This window comes from Myotis brandtii, unplaced genomic scaffold (genome assembly GCF_000412655.1).
Source record: "Myotis brandtii unplaced genomic scaffold, ASM41265v1 scaffold324, whole genome shotgun sequence".
In the NCBI taxonomy this organism is placed as follows: Eukaryota; Metazoa; Chordata; class Mammalia; order Chiroptera; family Vespertilionidae; genus Myotis; species Myotis brandtii.
In genome coordinates, this window is record NW_005362439.1 from 1,395,406 (window position 1) to 1,414,252 (window position 18,847).

General features: G+C 56.1%; 1 protein-coding gene and 1 long non-coding RNA gene across 5 annotated transcripts in view; one reads left to right on the forward strand and one right to left on the reverse strand.

Annotated features, from left to right (window-relative positions):
- The window catches only part of CD82 (CD82 molecule), a 67,110-nt gene that overhangs the window by 28,452 nt on the left and 19,811 nt on the right, over positions 1-18,847 (forward strand). For all 4 annotated transcript variants that reach the window (XM_014543306.1, XM_005870744.2, XM_014543307.1 and 1 more), the window contains 3 exons: positions 4,667-4,739; positions 9,532-9,656; positions 9,778-9,852. In XM_014543306.1, coding sequence (XP_014398792.1) covers positions 4,667-4,739; positions 9,532-9,656; positions 9,778-9,852 — 273 coding nt within the window. The remainder of the gene's footprint in view (positions 1-4,666; positions 4,740-9,531; positions 9,657-9,777; positions 9,853-18,847) is intronic.
- LOC106726854 overlaps positions 9,663-18,847 on the reverse strand; it is a 27,728-nt gene continuing 18,543 nt past the window's right edge. Inside the window, exons 3-4 of the long non-coding RNA XR_001362973.1 lie at positions 11,270-11,275; positions 9,663-9,751 (exon numbers count right to left, since the gene is read on the reverse strand). This is a non-coding gene — a long non-coding RNA (uncharacterized LOC106726854). The remainder of the gene's footprint in view (positions 9,752-11,269; positions 11,276-18,847) is intronic.

Here is an 18,847-nt window from a genome sequence, read left to right on the forward strand (position 1 = left end):
GTGTGAAAGAGAGTGTATGAATGTGTGAGAGTGTATAAGTAGGAGTGTGTGTGTGAGAGTGTATAAGTAGGAGTGTGTGTGTGAGAGTGTATAAGTAGGAGTGTGTGTGTGAGTGTGTGAGGGAGAGAGAATGTGTGCATGAGAACGTGTGTATGATGTGTGTGTGATGGGATGGGGGTGAGAGTGACCTAGAGGGGACTTCACAGCCCGGACTGGTGCTGGAGGCTGCGGCCTCTCCATGCTGGTTACCCCATGCTGTTAAAATCAGGTTCTGCAATAGGATGTTTCTTATGAACCAATTTTATTTTTAAAAATTATACACATGCATGAATATTTTTAAGAGAAGAAAAAAAATACTTCTGAATGTTAATGTTCGATTCCTGGGAATTTGGGGTTTATTCTTTGTGCCTCTGCATTTTTCAAATGTTCTACAATAGATAAGAATTACTTGTGGGGGGAAAATTGCTTTATATTACAAGTTACCTAGGATTACGGAAAGTTTAGAAAATAAAGAATCATTCTAAATTTCTCCTCATAACTTTAACTCAACACACAGATACTTGCAAGGGCGTTCCGGGCATATGTAAGCTCACGCGTGTCACACATGTACATGCACATGCATATGGACCACCCTGGCTCCAGCCCCCCTCCCTCCTGAGCACCACGCTGAGCCCTCCACTGACGGCAGCCAGGCCTGGAAGCCTCCCGGGCAGGGCCTGGGCACCTGGGCTTCCCCAGCTTGGCAGTCCGGCCCTCCTGGCTGGCCAGGTCTGTGGAAAGCAGCTGTCCAAGCAGCTGGAGCCAAGCCTTCCCTGGCAGGCAGGAGGCTTCCTGGTTTCTAGGCCCAGTGGGGGACGGGGTGGGAGGGGGGTCTAGGGACAGGAGAGAGGGGTCTAGACTATATCCTAGATAGTGACGCGGCTTGGGGTTCAGGGCTGTAGACCCCCTCTCCCCATGCAGGAGGAGGGAGGGTAGAGACTTTGCGGCGAGAGGCCTCGGGCTTGATGGTTTTGGCCGACCATCCTTTCCTGTTCTACTAGGCAGCCCTATGCAGCCAGCGACTGGAAAATTCTCTCTGGCCAGAGCCTGGGGCTGCTCTTGGGGCTTGGCTCCCTCCCAGCTACTCCAGGGGGCTGGCGGGAGTCAGCTGTTAACTCCCTGTGTGCTGGGGCCAGAATGGCCCCTCAGGATGTGGTGGGGAGGGAAGCGTCTATTACAGAGGAGGGAAGGAAAGGAGAGAGCTGGAGGCAACAGTGTGTGTTTGCTGTTCACTCGTCCACCAGCTGTGTATTTGACACCTCTGTGTACTCACACCCTGTGGGGGTGCCAGGTACACACTAACCAGCAGCAGAGCCGGTCATGGGGCTGATGTCCGGGGCGGTGGTGGGCTCCAGACAAAGACTTAGCCACACGGGCGATGAAATCGCAGTTGTAGGTTCTGGGAAGGAAGGATGCGGCCCTAGGAGAGCGGATAAGGCGCTTGACCTCAGCAGAGCTTCCTGGAGCTCCGTGTGGTTGGGGAGAGAGGGTCGCAGCAGCAGGAACTGGGGCCAGCGGGGAACAGGACAGGGGCTGCCTCTCCAGGGCACAGCCCGCCGGCTTCCCAGAGCGATTCTAGTCTTCGTTTGATGCACAGTGGGAAGCAGTCACATGGTCGGACTTGTGGTTTGGAACTATTGCTCTGGCTGCCGTGTATGCTCACACATGCACACGTGTACACATGCACGTTTTTGCCTACACCCTCCTGACCCAGACTCCTCATAAATTGCCCCATCAGCTTTTCTGACATCAGAGAACCCTGAGGCTGCTGGAGGAAACACGCTGACTATCAGGGTTCTGGCCCAGCCCTGGGGAGGGGGGAGGAGATAAGTCGGAGGGCACCCTGGCAGGAGGCTGTGCCCCTCACACGGTCATGGGGAGACTGGAGGCAGGAGGGACTCCCCACCATGGTTCTGCTGTCTGGATTGCTGGGTTCACTGGGATTTGGGGTTCGGGGCCTGAGGCCACTTTGACATCCTGGGTTAGGCAGGCAAGGATGGCGGTGGCTCCCCTGTATCCCCCTGGCCTGGGCTACAGGGACAGCTGGGCAGGGTTCTCTCCCCCACCTGCTCTCAGTTCCCGCATTAACCACCCCTTTCTTCTTCTTCTTCTTTCAGATCCTGGGCGGGGTGATCCTGTGGGGTGTGTCCCGGGGCCCCAGACTTGGTTTTCAGAGAAAGGGGGTACCGTGGTGCCTCCCCATTCTGGTCAGCCACCTGGCCCGGCCTCCTTTCTGGCTGCAGCAAGACCTGGTGGCTGACCTGCCATACCTGTGGGTCAGGCTGCAGTCATCGGACCTGCAGAGAAGCTGACAGGGCCGCACAGGGACTGGCCCTGGGTTTCTCCAGGAGAGCCAGGAGCTTAGGGGGCAGTCCAGCCCGCTATTTGGGATTACATTTGCCCGGAGGGAATTTTCTGCCCCGCCTCTCATCCCTCTTTGGAAGGGTGGCTCTCCCCACCCTGCCCTGCCCGGTGAGTGGGTGAGTGCGGGAGGTGGGTAAGACAGGGACTCCCTCTCCCTCGTGGGTTTGAAGTGACAGGAACAGATGTTGGGCCTGACTGGGGCGCTTGCCCAGCTGTGCTGTGAGGTTTGGGTTGGGGAGGGCAGGGATTCAGGAGTCTTTGGGAACCTAACTGCCAGGTTTGTAAAGCTCCCTCTCCTTCCTCCCAGTAAGCTGTACAGTCTGAGGCACCCCCAAATGAGGGTACCCTCTCCTCCCTGCCCCCAAGACTGGCTTTAAGGCTAAAATCCAGGACAGACCCCAATTATCCCTGCAGCTGAGGTGCCACCATCTGACCCAGCCTAACAGTCAGACCTGGCTTTGAGCCCCTGGTGGATGAATTGGTTGACCTTGAGCAAGGTCAGGGCCTCAGTATCCCCATCTGTAGAAGGAAAACAATAACAGGGCCCATCTGCCAAGGAGAGAGGAAGGGACGAGTGAGCTGCTGGGGGACTGGGGAACAATGTGGGGTGGTCATCTGCCTTCATCTCCATGGTCATCACCTGCTGTTGTCTTTAAGGGCCCTGGACTAGGGTGGGGTGAGCGAGGCGCTCACTTCCGGATCAGAAACAGTGCCGTGCCACACCACATTGGGGGCCCACTCCTCGTCAAAAGGAAAAATCAGCCCCGGCTGGCGTGGCTCAGTTTGTTGGGTGTCGTCCGATGCACCGAAAGATTGCTGGTTCGATTCCAGCAAGTCAGGGCACATGCCCAGGTTGCAGGCTCAATCCCTGGCAGGGCATTGCAGAAGGAGGCAACTGATGGGTATTTCTCTCTCACACCAGTGTCCCTCTCCCTCTCCCTCTCCCTTTCTCTTTCTAAAAATCAATAAAAATATTTTTAAAAGGAAAAAATCAGCAATACTGAGACAGTTTTTATTTAGAATTATTTTGTTCATCATGGATTTTTTGCATTAATTTTGTTTTTAAATACTTGCTGTAAACTCTTATTTATCTTGGTGAGTCTTTTGGCGTCTCCTTAATTTTTAGCACCTGGAGCAAATGCCCCATTCTCCTTCCTCAGGGTCCCAGCTCTGGTCCTTAGTGACAGTGGAGCAGGGCTAACCAAACCCGGGCTGGGGTGCTAACCCCAGGCTGAGGGCTTTAGGGGCAGCTGCTGATCTTGTGCCCAGGGCTAGGGGGTGATGGCTGAGGTGGGAACCCAGGGCCGGTGGTAAAGGTGGGCGATGGGTTATCCCTAGGTGGGCCCAGGCCAGGCCCCAGGTCAGGGGCAGCCATGAGGGGTGATGCAGCTTCCCACCCAGGGAACCTGTAGTTTTGTCCAGACTGTAGGCACTTCCCCGCCTTAACTGGCTTGGGGCGATGGTGGATCATGGCTGGGGTTCCATCTGGGAGGTGGGCTCAGGTTGTGGGCCCGCCCTGGTGGAGGGGAGAGGCAGGAAATTCCTGGGCCTGGGCCCACGCCTGCCACCCCTCATTCCTTTGCCTTTCTACTCCTGCATTCACAGTTGGGTTCATGGACTCGTTTACTTCCTGAGCCCTCAGCCCCTGGTGCAGGTACAAACTGCGTGCAACCTGGCCCTGCCCTCCGGGGGCGCGCAGTCTAACCAGAGAGTCACGCATGGTAGTTAAACCCAGCGGAATGCCTATTTGAAGGGTCCCGCAGTGGTTGCCACAGGAGCCCCTAAATCTGCCTGGGGGAGTCAGGAAGGCTCCTGCAGAAGGAGGCCTTGGAGCCAAGCTCTGAAGGACAAGGTGGGTTTTAATGTTCATGTTCATGGGGTCCTCCCCAGAACCTGGCTTGTTTGGGAGACTCCCAGCTCTCGAGCTGGGCTGGAGTGCAGAGGATGAGCGCTGAGTGCGGAAAAGGGCGAGGAGATAAGTCGGAGGGCACCCTGGCAGGAGGCTGTGCCCCTCACACGATCATGGGGAGACTGGAGGCAGGAGGGACTCCCCACCATGGTCCTGCTGTCTGGATTGCTGGGTTCACTGGGATTTAGGGTTCGGGGCCTGAGGCCACTTTGACATCTTGGGTTGGGCAGGCAAGGATGGCGGTGGCTCCCCTGTATCCCCCTGGCCTGGGCTACAGGGACAGCTGGGCAGGGTTCTCTCCCCCACCTGCTCTCAGTTCCCGCATTAACCACTTTCTTCTTCTTCTTCTTTCAGATCCTGGGCGGGGTGATCCTGGGCTTCGGGGTGTGGATCCTGGCCGACAGGAGCAGTTTCATCTCTGTCCTGCGTAAGGAGCCCTCACTGCCCCTGCCCAGCCGGCCCTGGAGGGGAGGGCCAGGCACAGGCAGGGCTGGCCCACAAGGACTTCAGCTCCAGAGCTGCTGATCACTTTCCCAGCTGACCTCTGGCCCTGCCCAGTCCTGCCGCTGACTGGCTGCTGCGGGGGTTCCGGAAGGAATTTTCTCTCCCTCCCCAGACAAAGCGGCTGTTGTCTGGAGAACACTGGGGGGTGGGAGGCTTGTTCTCCCATCCTGGGCCCTTCCCTCAGCCCTGACCTTGAGAAAGCCTTTTACATTCTCCACTGGCCTGTTCAGCCAAGTGTGGGCAGCAGTCCCTCCCCTTCCCAGCTCTGAGAGACGTAGGAAAGCCAGGAATGGCAGGTCGTCGGGTGTTGATGAGGTGCCCGCTGCATGCCTGGCACTGCCTAGGTGGGCCGGGCACGTGCACTGAGGAGGAAGGTACCAGATACAACTTCTGTTGTTCGTGCTCACAGGCCTAAGCATGTTGCATAGATCAATTGTCTTAATCCCACAACAGCTCTGCGAGGTAGGAACTGTGCTATCCCTGCCTCACAAATGAAGGAATGAGGTCCAAAGGACTCATGTCCCTTGCTCAAGTTCACGCAGCTTATGAGTGATAGGTGTGGGGCTTGAGCTCCGAGAGCTCTGGTCCTAAATGCTGCACATGATGAGAGAGCCACAACACGGAAGCCCCCTCGCTCACTATTTAGAAGCAGGAAGAAAGACGCCCAAAATGATAAGAGCCATTCCCAGTCTACTCGCAGTCTCCTCCAGGAAGCCCACCAGGCTTGCTGCACTGACCTCTCATAGACGCCTGTGGTGAGAGGGAAGCCGAGCACATGGCCCCAAGTAGCACAGTGATGCCACTCCCATCAGTGAGTGTGTCATCCTTGGCTCACTTCCCCTCCCAGCAGCTGTGGAGGTAGCAGGTTTGGACTCAGGCCCACGACAGCTGCTTGATTTGAATAAAACAGAACCGGGCTGGGATGGGTGATGGAGGGGCACACCTGTCACTGTGGCCCCTGGGGGCTGGGCCTTCTCCCCTCAGATGGTGAGGGGAGCAAGGATGATCCACCCTACAGCCACATCAGATTCGACCTGGGGCTGTCAGTCTTTCCTCCTACTGGGGAGGGGGGGGCAGCAGATTGTTCCCCTATTCTGGGGCTAGGGTCCGGGTTTCCTGTCTCAGCCGGGTGCTCACACTCCCATGCCCTCCCAAGAGGGGACCCATCCTCCTTGGCCTTGACTAAGCCCAGACTCACTACTTCCTGGGCCATAACCCACACCCAGTGGGCACTGTGCCACAGGGCAAAGTCTTGAAGCCCAGCCTGCCCATTTCTGCCCTCTGCACCCCGCTCCCGGGCTCCAGGGACTACTCGCTACTCCCCCTGCCTCCTCCTGCTTCCTCCCTGCTCGAGTCTGAGAATCTCAAGCTGGCCAGACTTTAGAGCAGTGGTTCTCAACCTTCTGGCCCTTTAAATACAGTTCCTCATGTTGTGACCCAACCATAAAATTATTTTCGTTGCTACTTCATAACTGTAATGTTGCTACTGTTATGAATCGTAATGTAAATATCTGATATGCAGGATGGTCTTAGGCGACCCCTGTGAAAGGGTCGTTCGAACACCAAAGGGGTCGCGACCCACAGGTTGAGAACCGCTACTCTAGGGTGTCACAGCGGACTTGAGTGTAGTCTTCTGCTTCTCAGGGAAGGTCATCTGGAGTTCAGGCCCAGCTCCCTTTGTGAGCCAATGATCACAGGAAGGAAGCAGCTGTGTTCTTAGCACAACACAGTCTGGGTCACTGTCCTTAGGAAATAGCATCAAAACTATGTGAATAGGTCATTCACAACAACACGGATGGACCTAGAGGGTATCATGCTGAGCGAAATGAGTCAGACAGAGAAAGCCCAATACCATAGGATTTTACTTACATGTGGAATCTGAAGAACAAAACAAACAAACAAAATAGAAAGAGACTCACAGATACAGAGAACAGACTGATGGCTGCCAGAGGGGAGGGACTGGGTGAAAAAGGTGAAGGGATTAAGAAGTACAAATTTGTAGTTACAGAATAGTCATGGGGCACAGGGGTAAGAGGGCAGGTTCTGGATACAGGCTCCTCTGGTTCCAATCCCGGCTCTGCTGCCTGTGAGCTCTGTGATCCTGGGTACATTACTTCACCTCTCTGAGCCTCCTTGTCTGTAAAATAGAAGTAATAGAATGTACCTCGTTAGGTGATTGTGAGAAATCAAAAGAGTTAATATTCAAAGAGAGTTTAGAAAACGCCTACGTGATTATTAAAGATTAATATTTATAACAATTGTTACATTAGTTATAATAATTATAATTGTTAAAGAATAACATTAATAATACCCTCTAATCCTTATAATGTCTTTAGTAAGTAGGACTTTGTTCCTTTTTACAGAGAAAGGAATAGAGGCCAGGGAAAGGGGTCCCTCGCTGGTACCTGCCTGGCCCAGTAAGATCAAGGTGTTTTTGCCACACACAGCGGATGGGTCACCCTGGAATAGTCACAGGTCCCTTCCTCAGTCAGTTACTCAGATAAGGGCCGGCCTGAGACCTGGGTGAGGACAGGGACTGGTATCGGCGAAATGTTCTGAGAAACCAAGACCCCGAGGCTCAGCTGCCTCCCAGGGGCAGGGCCGGAGTTGGGGTCTCAGCCCTGGGCCTGGCCTGCTGGCCACCTCGGCCGCCTCTCAGCCTCTCTGGGCTTCGGGCCTTTAGGGACCAATCAGGATGAGCCTGCCCTCGTGGGGCTGTGGTGGAAGGGAAGCAGGATGATGGATAAAGGGCCTTGCTGGACTGCCACACACCAGGCAGTGCCAGATCCTTTGTTCTAGGAGTTGTCATCGCTGGGAGGACCTGTCGGAACCCAAGCCCAGGAAGTTCAGGAAAAGTAAAATTTGTGGGCTCCTGCTGCCCATGGAGATTGCCCAGAGCCAGGGCGGCGAGGGCCTGGAACCAGAGGAAGTCCCACCCTCACCCAGCAGGGCTCTGCCCGGATTCCTGGAGGCCTGTGAAGAGCCAGACAGAGGCAGCCCTGTCCTGGCACCCTGAGCGTGGGGTGGGCGGGCCAGGCTCATCCTGAGTTCCAGGACATTCTGTCTGCCACCAGGAAGTGGAGGTGGACCAGGCCCTCCCCCCACCCACACTCCAGCTGTGTGGTTATTCCTTAAGGGCGCTAACCCCTCACGGCCTCCCAGGTCCCCCGGGGGCAAGCTGTGTTCTCCCTGGGCCGCCCCAACTGTGCCCCAGTCCTATGGAGGCACATTGCACATGCAGACTCCAGGCGGTCTTATGCTGCACCCAGGAGGAAGTTCCTCCGATGGCTAGTGTGGTCTCCAGCCTCTGCTCCCAGCTGCCTCCTGGGAGTGAACCCTCAGCCCCTGCCTGTAGGGGCACATTTACCCTGGCCTCCTGGTGTGTCCTAGCCTCAGGCTAGAGGGTACCCCATGCCTACAGGCCAGAGGTGGACATGCGCTCTGCCCTGTGTGATCTGTTGGGCTTCTTGGGAAATGCCTGCACAGAACTGCCCATCTCCACCCACAGGGGCAGGCTCTGTCTGCCCATGGCCCTGGGGAGGGACTCTTGCCATTGCCTGTCATACTCCTCTCTCACTCACGCTGGTCCGTTCTTTCTCCCCTTCTTTCCATTCTTCAAATGCATCGAGCTTACTCCTTCCTCAGGCCTTTGCACCTGCTGTTCCCACTGCCTGGAATGCTTTTCCCTTTCCTTGAGGTCTTGAATTGAATGACCTCTCCTTTCTCATCTCAGGTCAAACATCCCCTGCTCAGACCAGCCTTCCCCACACCGCAACCCACTCCCTGCTCCGTAGTTCTCACATTGGCCGGCTTAGCACCTCCATGGCCCTTTATGCAGCCAGAAGATTGTATTGTTTTCTTGTTGTCCCCACTCCCCACCCCACATATGTCAGCTCCTGGGTGTGGGAACCTCTGCCTCCTGACTCTGTATCCCCAGCAGCCAGCATAGTGTCTGGCAGGTGGTGAGCACCTGGTAAACATGTGTTGGCTGAAGGAATGAGCAAGCGCCACACCCGTGCCAGGACATGTGCCCTGTGCATTGGTGGAAAGAGCGGCCTTGGAGGTCTGCACATTTCCAGATCCCAGCTCTGGTCTGTGCTGGTGCAGCACTCTGAGCCTCTGGTTCCTCGCTCTGAGCCTCCGTTTCCCCGGCTGGAAGCGGCTGTGCTGAGTTATGTCAGAGTTGGAGGTGGCCTGCGTGAAGCCCCCGAGGCACAGGGAGTGGGCAAGAGAGGCAGGTGTTTAGTACTATATATGGGCGAGGAGGAAGGCAGGCAGTGGTGTCTGTGGCCCCAGTAGGACCTGCCAGTCCGTGGGTCGTTAATTCAGCAGCTATTCACTCATCCTTTTGCTGTGCCAGACCCGGCTCGGGATCTGGGGGTTCAGCAGGAGCAAACTTGAGTCCCTGCCCTCCTGGAGCTCTCATTCCTGTGGGGCTGCAGACAGGAGCAAGCGAGATTAGTAAAAGGTGGTCTTCTCACTCCTGGTCAGTGCTGAGGAGATCAAGTAAAGCAGGGATGGGGGTTAGGCTAGACTGGGGGAGGCATATCCAGGCAGCTTCCAAAGGGGGCGAGGAGCAGGTTCCTTGCTGGGGGGCTGACCCAACACGCCGACTCCAAGGAAGGTCCTGGACCTTCGGGCCCTACCCCTGATTCTGTACTTCATGAGGGCGAGACAGCCGGGCCTGATGGAACACCCTCCTTTCCATCCCCCAGAGGCCTCCTCCACCTCGCTCAACGTGGGCGCCTACATCTTCATCGGCGTGGGGGCCGTCACCATGCTCATGGGCTTCCTGGGCTGCATCGGCGCCGTGAACGAAGTCCGCTGCCTGCTGGGGCTGGTGAGTAGCCCCCCCTCTGCCTGCCCTGCCCTGAGCCCTGCACGGCCCAGGCTGGGTGGGGAGCACCTGAGGGGGGACCTGGTGAGGGCTTCTAGCTAACCCGCCTGCTCTGTGTCCCCAGTACTTCGTCTTCCTCCTCCTGATCCTCATCGCCCAGGTGGCTGCTGGCGTCCTCTTCTATTTCAACATGGACAAGGTACGCACCCCTCCCTCCTGTGCCCAGCTGGCATTGGACAGCTGCGTGGGGGATCCGCCCGGGGGTGGGGGGAGACTAGAAGCCTCAGTTGTCCCAGATGAGCCCTGTGGGTACAGGCAGCCTCCCCATGGTCACACCGCGGACCCTTGGCCTGGAAGGCGGGGTCTTTGGGCAGAGTCACTCTTGGACCAGGATCCCACTCCACCCCGTTCCAGGCCTGTAGCCACTGTGCGCAAGCCGCTCGCCTCTCACTGCCCGGTTCACCCTCTGTAAACTGGGGACAATAATGAAATCTAACTCTCTGGGTCATTGGGAGGGTTCCATGAAATTATGTTAGTGCTTGGCATGGTAAGGACTCAGTAAACGTTTTCATTAATGTGAAGGCTCCTTAGCAACCGTTAAATCCGTGCCCCTCACCCACAGGTGAGGCTCAGGGAGGAGACTGTCAATAAAAACCCCAGGCCTGGGCCAGAGGGAAGGTGCGCAGCTTTGCGGACGAGAACGTTAGACTTACTGTGCTTCGGATCTAAGGACACTGGTGCACATAGCCAGCAGTCAAGCGTGGAAGCTCAGGGACCGCGGTCCTGGCTGTCCCTTCAGCATCCTCATTGTGATGGCTTTTCCACAGCATGCCACTCACCCTGTGGTCCCACGGTGGCTGCCACAGCCCCGTCTTGGGCTGCTGTGGCCAGATCAAGGGGAAGAAGAGCAAGGCCCCTAAAAACGTGCCCCAGATTGCGTTACAAAGGCACCCCTGGCGTTCAGGGTGGCTGGGAACGTATCTGGCTTTCCGACTCTAAAGACAGGGACACAAGGAGCTGGGAATGGCTGCTGGGTGAGCCAGTCAATTGTGATAATCACAGTTACTTAAGGAAGACCTACTATGTGCACATGGTAACTTCTAGAAACTTTACACACATAGTCTCTCCTCACAGCAGCTCTGTACAGCGTTAGGTTGTCAGACAGGAAAACAGATGCTCAGAGAGATTAATAGCGGTAGCCACGTCAGCAATAGTAACAGTAGCCTCCACCATCCCTACATCGGGTCAGCACAACCCATATGCGGGGGCAGTGTTGGCCACTTTACATTCATTCTTCCACTGATCCCCACCACGCTCCCCCAAGTGTGAGAACCCTGTCCTACAGGTGAGGGCGTGAGGGCAGCCAGCAGGTCAATGGCCAGAGCAGGGAGCGCTCAGGCTCCCGGACTCCAGGAGGAGTTAACTGTGGCCCGGCTGGGCCAGGGCCTGCCTTCCTCCAGGGCTATAAGACCTACTATGTGCACATGGTAACTTCTAGAAGCTTTACACACATAGTCTCTCCTTACAGCAGCTCTGTACAGTAAGTGTTAGGTTGTCAGACAGGAAAGCAGATGCTCAAAGAGATTAATAGCGGTAGCCACGTCAGCAACAGTAACAGTAGCCTCCACCATCCCTACATCGGGTCAGCACAACCCATATGCGGGGGCAGTGTTGGCCACTTTACATTCATTCTTCCACTGATCCCCACCACGCTCCCCCAAGTGTGAGAACTCTGTCCTACAGGAGAGGGCGTGAGGGCAGCCAGCAGGTCAATGGCCAGAGCAGGGAGCGCTCAGGCTCCCGGACTCCAGGAGGAGTTAACTGTGGCCCGGCTGGGCCAGGGCCTGCCTTCCTCCAGGGCTACAGGTCTGGTCCTCTGAGCAGGTGCAGAGCCGGCAGCCACGTGGGCTCCTGCATTTTACCATTTGAAGGTCAAGTTACCTCCAATCCCTCTTAGAAGGAAGCTGAGAAAGCATGACACCGTCAATAGCTAACACTTAGAAAACATCTGGAACTGAATGTTGTGCACTTACTGCATTTAATATTTGACCCTCACAGAAATCCTATGAGGTCATGGATATGAAAACCCTCATGTGCACATATGGAATCTGAGGCACAGAGAGGTTGAACAACTTGGCCAAAGGTCACACAGCGAGTGAATGGCAGAGCTGAGATCCAAACCCCAGCAATCTGGCTTCTGGGTTCACGCGGGTGAAATTTCTCACTGTGGTGGTTCCTACCTAAACCTGCTTTACTTATTTACAATCCACACCCAGCCTGTTTGCCAGGAGGACTGGCCCTGACTTCCTACAGAAAACCAAATTGGAGAGATCAGAATGCACACTGAGAGAGAGGAAGACCATTGTGCCTGAAGCCATGGGATGAGATGCTCCTGTAACGGAGGGCTAACTTGGCCACTGAGCTTCCTGGCGGTCAAGGGAAAAGGGGAAACAGTTTCAGCAGATGACAGGAAGCTTGCTTGGCCACCGCACAGGAGGCCAATGCTTACAGCAGGGGATGTCCTCTTCCAGAGACAAGGGTTTGGGGATCAGTCCCTGGGCTTTTCTGGGACCCAGTCAGTTGCATGTTATCATCAGGGTAAATCAGAACTGGGCTCCAATGAGGTGGTTCCTGTGACTCAGAAGCTAGTCAGCTCCGTAGGGTGCCGGGCAGTCCACCTTCTCACCCCTGTGTGTTTCCCCATCTCACAGTAATAAAGGTGGTGCCCATCTATGGGCACCAACCACACGCCAGGAGCTGACTTCATAATTCGACACACGTTTCAGTTTTGCAAGCATTTTCCACTTCAGGAAACCGAGGCCCAGAAAAGCAAAGTGACTTTTGGTCACGGTCACCCACAGGTTAGAGGTGTCAGAGTGGAGATTTCCCTCCGCTTCCTCTGACTCAGGCCCATGCCTCCCCCGACACCACGCTGCCTGCCCACAGGATGGTACAGTCTCTGCTTGGCTCACCACCAGGAGCTACACCTCGGGTGTCGCCGGCTCCAGAGCAGGGCTTGGGGGGAAGATGGCCTCTCCTGACTCCAGGCTAGACTCTGTCCCCTTCTTTGCCTGCTTCACCACCCCCAGGCTCGACACCCCCCTCCCCTGGTCCCAGCCCCCTCCCCTTGGCCCACCTCCTCTCTGGAAGGCAAGGGAAATTTTCTGGCTTTTCTGGGGAAGTTCTGGCGCCACCCTATCGCCCAAGTTGGAATGAATGATTTATTTTTTCTTTCCCGGCCACACACACACACACACACACACACACACACACACACACAAAACATTTGCAGCTTATTTGGTGGGAAAATGGACCCGAACGGAAGTGGGGCTCTTTGTGGCCTTTGTGTCCCCCATTCAGGTGTCCCCGGGAAATGTGAATGGGAGAGACTTTGGGCTGTGACACAGCCTGACCCCTTTGTGAAACGTGGGGGATCTCAGCACCGGAGCACGTGGGCCCCAAGAGCCACCTTATAGGCCGTGGCGAGGGGGAAGGGCTCAGGGTAGTACTGGCCCCGAGCAGATGTTCGCTGGCATCATTGCAAGTGTGATTGCTGTTGTCACCATTATTAACTTCATTGGTGCCTAGTAAGGGCCAGCTCATTTGGTGGCAAAATGGACCCAAACAGAAGTGGAGCTCTTTGTGGCCTTTGTGTACCCCATTCAGGTGTCCCCGGGAAATGTGAATGGGGGAGACTTTGGGCTGTGACACAGCCTGATCCCTGTGTGAAACTTGGGGGATCTCAGCACCAGAGCACGTGGGCCCCAAGAGCCACCTTATAGGCCATGGCGAGGGGGAAGGGCTCAGGGTAGTACTGGCCCCGAGCAGATGTTCGCTGGCATCATTGCAAGTGTGATTGCTGTTGTCACCATTATTAACTTCATTGGTGCCTAGTAAGGGCTCAACAAATGGCAGCTGTTCCTGTTGTTGGTGTCAATATTGATATTAGCAAGGACTGTGGGACCAGGAAGTGTGAGGTTGAGATTCGCCTGGCTGCTTCCTCGCCTGACTGTTGATCCAGCCTCCATTGAGTGGGCAAAGGGCAGGTCTGGGATTCAGGGACCTGTGCTGGAGGGTGGGCTCTGCCACTGAGTGCTGTGTGTGTTCAGACAGCTTACCCGGTCTCTCTGAGCCTCAGGCGACCTGACAGTCTGGGGTTCTTATGTGTTCCCTGCAGGCAGTGGAGGGTGGGAGGAGGTCAGGAGGAAGGAAGTAGGTTGAAACCGCTTCCTATGACGTGCCGGGCACTTGGCTGGCTGCACTCACGTAGTGCACACTTCTCACCTGCCCAGCAGCCTGCACAGATGAAATTGCTGAGGTTCTGAGGGGTTATATCAAGGGCTCAGGAGAAGGCCTGGGGGATGAGAGCTTGACAGGGAAGGGGCTCGCATGGTCTGGGTGGGAGCTGGGGGTGGGGGGTCAGGACACTGTCTGAGCCGACTGCTCCGTGGTCCTCAGAGAGTGTGGTCGGGAGAGCTGTGATCCTTCCTTCTCTCTCCCCGAGAGGCCCACATAGGCACTGGGCACACGTCCTAAGTTACAAGTAGGAAAGCAGGTTCCTCGGGGACCATGCGAGTCTGTGAGAGGCCCGCTCGCTGAGATGAAACTCCCTGGGGCACTGGTTTGCAGGCAGCTGGAGCAGCACAGGGAGAGGGTGCCCTTTCTCTTCGCTTTAGGGAAGGAAGTGTCCAGGTTGTCCCTCTGGGAAGGGATCCCAGGGAAAGTGGGACAAAGACTTGTAGCACCTGCGGGTGCCGGGCTGCACGGGTGGCTCCAGCACAGGGCCTGCCCTCAGGACCTCCCGAGGTGACCGGGGACATGACGTGGCCTCCTGCTGAACTCGGGGTCTCTGGCTGTTTGGATTGCAGTGGAATTTCAGGGAGACTCCGGCGGTCATTAAGAGTGAACATGCCATCCCTCCACATTAGCCCTTGCAAAGGGTGCCCGTTTCCTCTCAGGACACCGGGGTGAAGCCTGGAAGCATTCAGCCACATGGCCCATGGAACCCAGGGAGAAGACAGGAGAATGTAGCGGTTACATTGCGTCTGGGGCACCCATTCTAAGGGGAGGGGTGGGGAACCTTTTTTCTGCCAAGGGTCCTTAATATAACTCACTTAATATAAATTTACTAGAGGCTCAGTGCACAAAATTCATGCACGTGTAGGGTCCCTAGGCCTGGCCGGTGATCAGGGCCAATCGGAGCCTTTGGCTGCCAGTCGGAGCCTTCCTTCATTCCGTGCCACCCCCTGGTGGTCAGCACACATCATAGCAAGTGATCGAACTCCTGGTCTCCTGGTTGAACTCCTGAGGGGACACTTTGCATATTAGCCTTTTATATATATAGATGTTGCTATGAAAAAAGCTCCTAGATTTATTGAATTTTGAGTTCCACCTGCGGTTGCCATAGCAGGGCAAGGCCAAATGACTTCGTGGGTCTTATATGGCCTGTGGGCAGGATATCCCCCACCTCTGAGTTAGTATTAAGAGTATGGGGAGAGGTCTGGACACCATCTCAAAAGGGTGACCAAAGGAACCTAGCAACTTCCCCTGGAAAGAAGAGGGTAAGGGGAGACATGGCCTGGTCTCCAATATCTGAAACATCATTGTCCTGGGAGAGAGCGATCTGATCTGTTCCCCATTGGGCAGGAAAAGGGAGGACGAGAACTAACACGAATGGTGGAAATCATTTGGGCTCAACTTAAAATGAATTGCTTCTATCAAGAGGCCCTCGACCCTGTAATGTGCTGTTTTCTGAGGTATTGAGTTCCCCATCAAAGGGAGCATTTAAGTAGAACCTGGAAAAGTACGAGAGGGATTCTTACGTGTAGATGATACACTGGATTCAAAGTTCCCTTCTAATTTAGCTCTCTGTGCAAAGTCACACCACAGGGTGAAATAAAGGCACAGCATTGGTGGGGAAAGGCAGCAGGGAGGTGTCCATCTGGGGGTCGGTGGAGACAGTGAGTGGCTTGTTGTGGTTCAGGTCTCGGGGTTCTGGAGCGGCTCACATCAGGTTACAGTCATACCTTTGCTGCCTGCAGCTGTGTGGCCGTGGGAAGTTGTTCTGACCCTGGGGACCTCTGTCTGCTCTCCTGGAAATGGGAGGATGGTGTTGGGCAGGACCGGAGCTGGCTTCTTAGGCACATGACCCAAGCAGTCCCGCAGGGTCCCGCACTTAGAAGGGTCCTGTGCTCGGCCTGCTGCTGCTGCTGCTTCGAAATTCTTAGTCCTTTTTGAGCGAGGGCTCTGCATTTCCGTCTTGCACTGGCTATAAAGATGCGGTTCTTCCTGGGCAGGACTCGATCGCCGGTGGCAATGACCCACTGAGAGTAGCCGGCTGGCCGCAGGCTCAGCTGGGCCCAGGCATCCCGAGGCTGCCAGCAGGTCTCTCCCTCTCCCTCCTCCACTTTCTTCTCAGGCGGGCTGTCCCTAGTGGAGCCCAAGGTGGCGGCCCTCGTCCCATCAGATTAGTAGAAAGAGAGAGCCTGTGTGTGTGACCATGGGACACGTACTCATCCCTGAAGCACCCGCCTTTCCAATGGTGTGGAAGGCATTAAAGTGGCAGCCTGGGTCTTTGCCAGCCCATAGCAGCAGGGATGTGGGGTGGGGGGAGGCCTGCCAGGCACATGGATGGATTGAGGGGTGCTGACCCTTAAGGAAAGGACCTGTTATTTCAAGAAGAAGGGAGAATGGGTGCAGGGCAGTCAGGAACCACAGAGGCAGCCTGCAGAGGTGAAGGAGATGGTGAGCATCCTCTCTATCTCCCTGCTCCTCCTGGTCTCAGGAGCAGCCTGGTTGCCAGGGTGACCTCCCTGGGCTCCCAACACAGCCTCGGGATTGGGATCCCAAGGCATCAGCTGCCAGCTGAACCGGCCCCTGCAGCCGTGGTCCCTGGGGCTCAGCTGTGGCCTTCAGTCACATTCTGGGCTGGAGGATGATATGGTGTTTCCATGGAAACCACCCAGTGTCAGTGGAAAGCACGTGGTTTCCATCACCTTTTCATTTCGGGAGGGCCTGAAACAGGGAAGTCCAGGCTGCTGCGGCAACCACACTGGGGTATAAATGGAGCCTGGGTCCGTGGGGGAAGGCCGTGAGAGGATGTGGGGGAAGGCCGTGAGAGGATGTGGGGGAAGGCCGTGAGAGGATGTGGGGGAAGGCCGTGAGAGGATGTGGGGGAAGGCCGTGAGAGGATGTGGGGGAAGGCCGTGAGAGGATGTGGGGGAAGGCCGTGAGAGGATGTGGGGGAAGGCCGTGAGAGGATGTGGGGGAAGGCCGTGAGAGGATGTGGGGGAAGGCCGTGAGAGGATGTTCCCCAAGCAAATGCCTCGGGGGAACCCCCTTCTTTCCACGCCTCAGTGATCATCCGTTCACGGGGGCAGAGGTGGGGAGCAGAGATGGTGGGGCAGAAAGATACAAGATCTGCAGGTGGACAGCCCCAGCTATGTGGCAGGGGCCCACCACTAGGCTTCTCTGGGCCCTTCTTAAAGGTGCTATGACCCACTTCAAGGTATAGCCATATGGTTAAAGTGCCAGTAGAGCTGAATGGGTAAAAGCTTGGGTTTTCGAATCAGGCCTGAGTTCAAACCTCAGCTGTTCTACTTGTTGGCTGTGTGACTTTGAGCAAGTTAACGAACCCCTCTGAGCCTCCTTTTCTACATCTCTAGACTGAGGGAACGAGGTCAGTACCCTGACCATAGGTCTGCTCTGGGGATTGAAGTGCGATGCGGCATGAAAAGTGCTTAGCACAGCACTGGTGCAAAGCAAGCATTCGGTCCATGTTAGCCACTGGGCTTGTTGTTACGGACCAGAAAGCTTGGTAAACTGTAGAGAGCTCTGGGGAGTAAACAAGAAGCAACATGCAAATGGTTTTATCAAGGGGAAGAGGGCAGAGCGAGGTCCTCGGCTGCTTTCCCTGGGTTAGTGACGAGGCCCAGGAGCCAGGGCCGCAGGTCCATCCTGAGGATGTGGTTTCTCTGAGCACAGCAGGCGCGGCTGCCTGTGGGGCGCTGGCGGAAGTCCCACACACAGGATTCAGAGCCAGGCTGTGAAAGCCCCTGCCTGGAAGCACCTGTCCCCTCTCCCTAATCCCCTTTCTCAGGAACTGAGGGCAGGTGTGCAGCTGTCCTCGGGGCCGCTGTGCCTCTCGGGCCCTTCGCCTGGGGTGACCACAACCAGCCTGTGCATGCTGAGAAGGGCCTTGGGCAAGGTCCGCGGGAGAGGCCAGGGGGGGCCAGGCCAGGGCCGGCTCCAGGGCCCCTTCCCACATGGGGCCGTTCTAGTCTCTGGGGAAAGCCCTGTCCTCAGCCACCTGGGCTGGTTTCAGGTTGCTTCCCTTCGCACAGCTGACTCGTTCCTGAAAAGCTGCTGTAGTGAGGGCCTCAGTTCAGGGCCCCAGTGAGAGGTCTTTGGGGTGAATTCTTTTGATCCTGCACGCCTCACCTGCCTTATTTGTAAATCAGTGTCTCTCTGCATTTAGTGAAAAGCGGGTGTACTTTTCTCTTCTTCATTGTGGGCCTCTGAATTCCTGAGCATGGCGACCAGCACTGCCAGGATGTGGATTCTGTGGGGCCCAGGGCAGGTGTGAGGGTAGATAGGGTGCGTGCATGAGGACTGTGGGTGCGTGCAGATAGCAGCGGCTATGAGGACTGTGGGTGCGTGCATGAGGACTGTGGGTGCGTGCAGATAGCAGCGGCTATGAGGACTGTGGGTGCGTGCATGAGGACTGTGGGTGCGTGCAGATAGCAGCGGCTATGAGGACTGTGGGTGCGTGCATGAGGACTGTGGGTGCGTGCAGATAGCAGCGGCTATGAGGACTGTGGGTGCGTGCATGAGGACTGTGGGTGCGTGCAGATAGCAGCGGCTATGAGGACTGTGGGTGCGTGCATGAGGACTGTGGGTGCGTGCAGATAGCAGCGGCTATGAGGACTGTGGGTGCGTGCATGAGGACTGTGGGTGCGTGCAGATAGCAGCGGCTATGAGGACTGTGGGTGCGTGCATGAGGACTGTGGGTGCGTGCAGATAGCAGCGGCTATGAGGACTGTGGGTGCGTGCATGAGGACTGTGGGTGCGTGCAGATAGCAGCGGCTATGAGGACTGTGGGTGCGTGCATGAGGACTGTGGGTGCGTGCAGATAGCAGCAGCTATGAGGACTGTGGGTGCGTGCATGAGGACTGTGGGTGCGTGCAGATAGCAGC